The sequence below is a fragment of the Drosophila busckii genome, chromosome 3R (assembly GCF_011750605.1).
Source record: "Drosophila busckii strain San Diego stock center, stock number 13000-0081.31 chromosome 3R, ASM1175060v1, whole genome shotgun sequence".
In the NCBI taxonomy this organism is placed as follows: domain Eukaryota; kingdom Metazoa; phylum Arthropoda; class Insecta; order Diptera; family Drosophilidae; genus Drosophila; species Drosophila busckii.
The window spans coordinates 13,129,678-13,137,513 of record NC_046607.1 but is presented as its reverse complement, the minus strand read 5'-3'; the positions used below and the strand labels follow the sequence as shown (position 1 = coordinate 13,137,513).

General features: G+C 39.1%; 1 protein-coding gene across 1 annotated transcript; it reads right to left on the bottom strand.

Moving 5' to 3' along the window:
- Nucleotides 1-125: 125 nt before the first annotated feature.
- LOC108604621 (elongation of very long chain fatty acids protein AAEL008004) lies at nt 126-7,362 on the bottom strand. Its single transcript, XM_017994168.1, has 6 exons — nt 6,895-7,362; nt 5,392-5,582; nt 5,255-5,335; nt 4,392-4,554; nt 4,195-4,331; nt 126-989 (listed from the first exon to the last, which is right to left on the bottom strand). Exons 1-6 carry the CDS (start codon nt 7,046-7,048, stop codon nt 723-725), a joined length of 993 nt encoding a protein of 330 aa, XP_017849657.1. The 5' UTR covers nt 7,049-7,362; the 3' UTR covers nt 126-722.
- Nucleotides 7,363-7,836: the final 474 nt, after the last annotated feature.

Genomic DNA, 7,836 nt, shown 5'->3' with positions numbered 1-7,836 from the left:
GCAGCTGATGACTTAATAGGGTATTATGATGAAACGCTACTTAGTTGTGTTTATTAGACAAACAAGTCGCTCAGTTAAGGCATTGAACTTGAATTATGTAAATAAAATATTTGATTGTTGTTCTTTTTGTATATAAAGTTCTTAACTTTTATTATTGCTCTGTTTGTTGGTGCGCATTTTTGTAACTAAGACTAGTTGGCTTAGGGCTATGCTTAGGCAATTACAAATATCTATTATTTAACAAATACGAAAAAAATCTATTTACAAAACAGCTATACAAAAATTATAATTAGCACTTAAAAGTTAGGATTTGTCAACGGAGCAATTTAAATATAATGCGCTATGACGAGTTTGCTAAAATTAAATGACTTAAGTTTAGGCAGATCGTAAAAATTGACCCAGTTCTTTTATATAGTATATGTGCACAAGCTGCGATATATACTAAAGGCAAATAATTGTGGTCAAAAGCAGTAAAGTAAATTTAAGAAAATTTGTGTAAGGCTTAGGCTTGTCTTTGCGTGTGTGTGAGTGCAGTTTGCTAGCTAAACATGTATGGCTCCCATAACTATAATTACCTTTGTACCAAAGTACTTCCAATATGCTATATGCTGTCTGCCTATAACCAACACCAATTTCTATCGTAATATACAAATTTGTTTTTCATTTTTTGGGCAACAGCAGCTGTTGGAAGTAATGTTAATGTTTGTTCTTTTGTGGATTGCTCAGTTCGCTTTCAGTTTTTGTGCCAAGCATTGCTGTTGCTGTTGCTTTTGTTGATTGTCGCTAAGCTTGCAACTGTTGTTGTTGTTGTCCGCCAGCACCGCTGACTGCTTCGCTTTGGATCTGTAGCTCTGCACATAGAAGTTCATGAAGAGGCAGAAGAATATGGTGGCATTGAGTAGCAACAGCGCTGAAATAAACTTGGAGAACTGACACTGATTGCTGAAGAGCGCCCGTGTGGTGTGGACAATGCAAAGCACAAACTGCGCCTGTGGGTAGACAAAGTAAATGATTAAATGTAGTTGCATGCTAAGCTTAAATATAGAAATTAAGCGTGTGAATTATAAAGAAATTGCTGAGCGCACTCAATACTGGGAAATTTTTAGAGTCCAAGCCTAGCATTAACTCAATGTTAACGCATGTAAGTTAGCAACTTGTAACTTACATTGATATAGATGCCTTGACTTTTGTCTGTGTGTGTGGCTAATTAAAATGTTAAACAGTTATACATTTATAACTTATAATTAAGTTTCTATAAAAGTTTAGCTAATCTGTTAAGCTATAACATGTTACTTTAGACGTTTAGGCATTTAAAAAAAAAACGGAAGTTAACGTTGGCTTGCTTGTGACCATGAATAAGCATTATAGACAAACAAGCCAGCCACCCAGCCAGCCAGTTAGTCAGCCAGCCAGCCACAACATTTGCAATTGCTTAGAATTAAATGGTAATTTATGTTAAACGCTTAAGCTCTTGGGGGCGAGGCGAGGGGTACACCCTTGAGCGTACAAAGGTAGCCACAAAAACCTTTGGTTAGCATAAATTTAGCAATTTGCCATAATAACTGTTGTCTGTGTTGTAAGTGTCGGTTAGTGTCTGACTTTGACTTTTTTGGCCTAAAAAAATTGATTATCGACTTGGCAAGTTTGTTGCCTAAGTCTTTCTATATAGCTGACCGCACTAAATGCACGCTAAGTGAAACCAATAATTAATTCTAAGCATTATTTATTAATATTGATAAACAGGCAATTGCTAACTACACATTCCGATTAGCACACGCCCACTTATAACACATTCTACAACTACGCACCACACACACACACGCACACACACAGATATGCATATAAACATATTTATATATACTTGAATTAGCTGCTAGTTGCGCTCTTTGTGACCTACAAACAACAAGCAACATGTTGGTCAACCAAGCGCTGCAAGTTGCCATTAACACTGCGCTGCGAATCGGCCGCAAAGTCAGTCAGCCAATAAGCCAGTTGTAGCTTGTGGGCAGCTCTCAGTTGTTGTTGGCCAAGTTTGGTATTGCTCATAGCTAACGTTGAAAGCCAACGTCAACGCTTAAACGCTCCATTACATACATGTGCACACACAATTGCAACTGCAACACACAGAGGCGAGGCGCACAGTGGTTTGCATTTAATTAAAAGAAATCTCCAAAATAGAGAATCGCATAGCAGTAAACAATATTTAAAGCTTTTTGCTTAGTTGCTGCTGCGATTTTATTAAAATTAGACTTAGGCGTTGATCAAGGCTCTGATTGGAAGTAATGTTTATTTGAAAAGGGAACTGAAGGCTCTACCCACTGTTGTTGGATTGCCTCCTGCGCTTTGCTGTGGCGCCAGCAACAGTTGTTGTTGCATCATTTCAAAGTTTTGTGGGTCAGCGCAGCGTAATAGTAAAAATACTGTTGCACTTGCAACGTATGCGAGCGAATGAATGGACTTGCTTGAATATATAGGCGCGAGCTTTGAAAACCGAAAGTGGCAATTTGTGTGGCTTGACTTTTACCGGCTAGGCACGTAAGCTGCTTATTGTGTGGATATGGCTGGTTGCTGCTGCTGCTATTGGTCGTCGTCGGCGTCGTCGTCGTCGACATAGACACTCAGTGGTGTGGCAAGTTCGCTGTTGCGGCAGTTGGCTTTAAAAGTGAACGCTCAACATTCATTGCCGCAAAACGGAACAGCAAAAGCAAAAGCAGGCGAATGCCAGACCGAAAAAGATAATGTAATCGAAACTGGTCGAATCGGTACGATGTGGCAATTAGCTGGAATTGGCGCAGCGGCTAAGCAACAAGGATGTTGCAACAACACGCTGACCAGCAATTGGTGTCGATGCCTAAATGGCCAATAAGAATTCTACGCTAGTTGTTTTCTGCTGTTTGTTGATTTATATTGTGGGCTTGGCCAGCAGCATTTGCAAAAACAACAACAGCAATAATAACAAATAAATTATATGCAAGATGCAACCACTTAACGTTTGATTGTCATATAACAAAGCCATTAAAATTGTCAGCATAGTGCAATCGAAATCGTCATGAAAAAGCAGCTAAAACGCCTAACGTCAGCATACACTGCGAAAAAAACTTGTGCACATTGATAAATTACATATTTAACTGTAGTACGTAGCAGCAACATGTTTTATTTTTACTAAAGCACAGCTACTTAGACGAGAATCTACATATAAGTATGCATATAAAACGTGAGCTTTGCTGCCCGAACGTTTGACAAGTCAACTGTGGCGCTGAGTGCCACTCAAGGCAACACACACATAGCCGCACGTCGAAGCAGGCCAGCAACAACAACAACAACAGCAGCAGCAGCAGCAGCTAGTAGTAGAAGCAGAAGCAGAACTAACTAAACTTGCCATGTTACATGCGTTCAAGAATTTCGAAATATTGCAATGAAACTTATTTACCGACGATTGTCTCGATTGTAGCTGTGTGTGTGTGTGTGTTTGCATGTACGGCTCTTTCAATTATACGTATCAACATTAGTTAGAAGACTGCCAGCAAAATCATTCGAGTGTCGCAAATGCCGCTGCTAATAAGCAAATGAAAATACAACTGAAACTAAAGCTGGCAAAATAAAAAATAACAAAAAATACCAAGCTTAGAAGCAAAACAAAAAAAACCAACTTGACTGGTCAGCATATAGCACATGCTGTTGTCTGTTTGCATGTGTGTGTGTGTGTGTCTAAGCAGGTCAAAGAATTGTTGCTGCATTGTTGCAAGTTGATTTAACGAAAGTGACAAACAGCGCATTGAACTCCCAGCGATAAGAGTGTTGGCCGCTTATGCAATTGAAATAGACAACAACGGCAACTTGGCCTTTGGCCAACAACTGTAATACAACTATGTATGTGTGTCTGTGTCTGTGAGTGTTGCATTTAAAAGCCAAATCATAAACCACTTCCACTTGCAGCTGAAACGGCTGGCATTTGCCTGCTGGCCAGTTGCAAGACACAGTTAGAAGCATTAAGTAATATATATATATATGTATATATATTTATTTTGTTTTTGGCAATTGATTTGTATGGCAAACAGGCTCAGCAGACTCAGACTCAGGCTCTCTCGCATGCGTCAGGTCTAACTGGTTTACCTTTGCTCCATGAGAAAAACTTCTAAACGTGTTTCTAACTGTGATGGAACTGATTTAATTAACAGTCTGTTCAATACTTACGATCTGCAACTCCGTCATGTATTTTTTCCACCACAAAAATTTGGCATACTCCGGTCCCATGGCAGCCATCATATAATAGAAATACATGCAAACATGCACGAAATTGTTCAGCAGATTGGGGAACGTTGCATTGCCACCTGCAAGCGACAAAAATTATAGAGCTGACTCCAAAGGCTCACAAGTTGTTCTCTACTTGCCTGCTAGGAACTTGACGAGCACCCAGGTCTCCAGCGGCGTTACCGAATGATGATAGACATGCAGCCAGGTGATTTGGCTCGACTTCTTGCGCAGCACAAAGAACACAGTGTCTGCGAATTCCGTTAGTTTGGACAGGTAATAGATGTAGCAGAGATTCAGCATCTGCAGCAGAGAGTAAGAGTTAGCTTAACATTGGCACAGTATTCTTTGAAAGTGAAACGCTGCTACGCTGCGTATGCGCAATATATTTATGAAGGTGTGAAAGCGTGAAAATGCCCTTCAGTTTATTGATTTTGTTTCGAACGGATGTGAAATTTATGCTGCCTTGACTTAGGTTTGCTCTGAAAATTGCGCAAGACCAATTTATATGCTGAATGAGAAAATTTTTGTTTTTATGACGACCTTGCTGTGGTTTTTGTTTTTTTTTTTTTACATATGTAGGTGTTGCCCACTTAAATGATTTACAAAGCGCGTCAAATTGAGTATTTATTTAGCCTAAGCGGCTATATTAAGCCAGCAATTAAATTGTTTTTAAATATTTTGAGTGACTGGCCTGGCGTAACAAATTGTTAAAAAACTATTAACAAGAATCGCGCTGACGCTGACCCCAAGTACTAAATGCATTGCTCATAATTAAGGCATTGTTTGTCAGCTGTTATTGTTTGCTTAGCCGGCGCATGACTGGCCAAAAGATTTCGTTTGTTTTGACTTTTACTTGCTGTGGTGTTGCTGGCAGTTGACGTGAACTTTGAGCGCGCTTGACTGAACTTGAAATAGACTCGAGGCAATGATTCAGCAGCAGCAGCAGTCAAGTTAGCCAAGAAGCCAACGAACTTGTATGTGTTTAGTTAATAGAACTTACCCGTTTCGACATGGGACCATCGGAATAATCAACTGGTTGACACTTCAGATTATAATAGTTCAGCCAGCCAGCCATCAAATGCTAAACAATATAATTAATTCGACATGAGCCATAACTTTGCTTAATTGCCAACTCACCTCATAGAACATGTAGCCGCTGAGCAGCACCTGAAAGGCGTTGTAGATGACCAGTGTGCGTCGCAGCTGAAAGGGCTTGCGATCACGCATGAACAGCGGCCCGAGCACCAGCACCCAGGACAGATAGATGGCCACTAGACCGAATGTAAATAGCGGATGCTCCATCAGCGGAAAACGTTTGGCGCGTGGATCTGTTGAGTCAGCAATAAATTCAAGAAATGCAAATTTAACATTTAATTTACAAGCGTATAGCCAATTAATACAAATGCGCTTAGTGCTGAATGAAATCGTGATTAAGCTAAAACTAAGCACGATGCAATTTGCCGGTTTGTTTGTTTCCATTTACTTAGAGCCAACTTAGTCAATGCTTATGCTTGTGCAGCAGCAGCAAGGGACTCTAATGTTCAATTAAAATCCATAAAAAACAATAACAACAGCAACCGGATTTTCAAGTCGGTTTTAATCAACTGCACATGCTAACAAAATGAACTCATTGACGTCTTGTCTGGACCTGGACTCAAATGCATTAGCTTGTTTACAATTAAACTTAAGGTGAACCCCATTGGAAAATTTCTTAGTCTTGGCTGGCATAAATCTTTCCATTTGTCATAATTAAACGAGCGTTTAAAATGTTTTACAATCCAAGCCAATTAATTGAAAACAATAACTGAACTTTTACTCTTCACTGAAATTATTGAGCACAGTCTTTAGGTCTAGTCGGCAAATTTCTTGAGTAGTTCATATAATATTATGTTTTTTTTTTTAAGACTACCTTGTTAAAGCTTGAGTTTTATTAGATACATAAATGTGTTTTTTATATTTTGTTGTTGTTACGTTTGGTTGAGCAAGTTTGTGTTCTAAGTCTTTTGTTTAAGTACGACCTGCGGCGCACAAGTGGCATTCAAATTTGGCGCTGTCTTGGCATGACTAACCATACATACACAAAAAGCTCTGTGTGTGTGTGTACTTAGTTATAATATTTTGCATTGTTTTTAATTGCGATTACCTTCCATTGACCTTTTCACCCGCTCGCGGCAGTCAAAAATGTCAATATGTAAACACGTTTTGAATCTCGAAAACGAAAACGAAACGAAAATGACAAAGCAACATGCTCAGCTGCACATAAGACAGGCAACAAAACTATCTTAGATAAGCAAATGTAAATATATTTTAATTACGTTAATAATTGTCCAAAAATAAGTTAAAGTAAACTAAATACAATGCCAAGGTCGCTGTAGTTAAATAAAAACCTTTGTGTCTGCAGCTGTTACGATTTGTTTAGCAGCAAAATCGGCAAATCATTGCTATATATTTATAATTTATTTATAAGAATTTGCTATGACATTTGCCTTGCCGAAGTTATAGTTTGAGCTTTCCTGTTGCCAATGACATCAGCTAATTTTTGCTTTGTGCACAATTTGCTTAATGCGTATGCCAGACCTGATCTTTCTATAATAGCGCACATTTGATATGGCTTTATGGCCTTATAACTATTTTGCATACCGCCATAATCCTCCTCGACAAGTTGATAATAGCGCTGCACCAGGCCCGTATAGTTGCGCGTTATGTGATGCGTCTTGAACTCATCCAGCGCTATATTCGCTATCTCCACCACCATATCGAAGCGACTGCTGCTGTTGTAATAATTCATAGCCATGTTGATTGTTTGTTGTGATTCGTTAGCAGTTTGAGCAGTGAGGTAAAGTTGGTCCTTCTACTATATAGACTATATATATATTGCACTTTTTTTTGTTGTTGTCGTTGTAGCTTTAACTGTTAGCTGTTAACAGGATACGTCATGTTAGTTCGTTGTTTGTTTTTTATTTTATTCTGAAGCACACACACTTTTTTGTTTGCAATTGATTTGAATTCTTGCTGGCAAATCAATGTTAATCAATATTAAACTTTTGCAGAACGCGCGTACGTAGGTGGTTCTTAGTAGACGCCAAGACAACCACCGCACCGTAGAAATGTTTATGCTCAACTGAATCTTAGACTTCTCAGCAATCACAAGATAAAGTAAGTTTCGTAGTCGCTCTGGCAAAACAGCGACGCCAACGTCGACGTCTACATCAAAGCTGCGAGTACTCCAACAACAAGCTCACACACACATACACACAGACGCGCACATATACTAAAGTTAGGCTGAGCATGCTTAGATTCGCGAGCGCAGCTTAGTTGAAAAACTTGACGAATGTTTTTAACATGCATACAGAACGGCGGAAGTTTCGTTGACTTCAAAACGACTTGCATGTAACTGTGTGTGTGTGTGTGTGTCTGTCTGTGTGTGCGTGATTTTTGAGTAAGCTTGTATTACGACTTGGCCCACTGAGCGCGTTAGCTTTGAATGGCATTCAACTTTTGCAGTCTTTTTCATTATGTATTGCTGTTGTTGGTGTTGACTATTCTATTACAATTTATTAGCTAAGCAATTGCTATGTTAAA

Excerpts from the sequence above, each read along its gene's own strand:
- LOC108604621 (XM_017994168.1), bottom strand. The coding sequence starts at position 7,048 with ATGGCTATGAATTATTACAACAGCAGCAGTCGCTTCGATATGGTGGTG. Across the intron at positions 5,583-6,894 it reads TGTCGAGGAGGATTATGGCG|ATCCACGCGCCAAACGTTTT; the intron begins GTATGCAAAATA and ends CTGACTCAACAG. Across the intron at positions 990-4,194 it reads ACATGACGGAGTTGCAGATC|GCGCAGTTTGTGCTTTGCAT; the intron begins GTAAGTATTGAA and ends GTCTACCCACAG.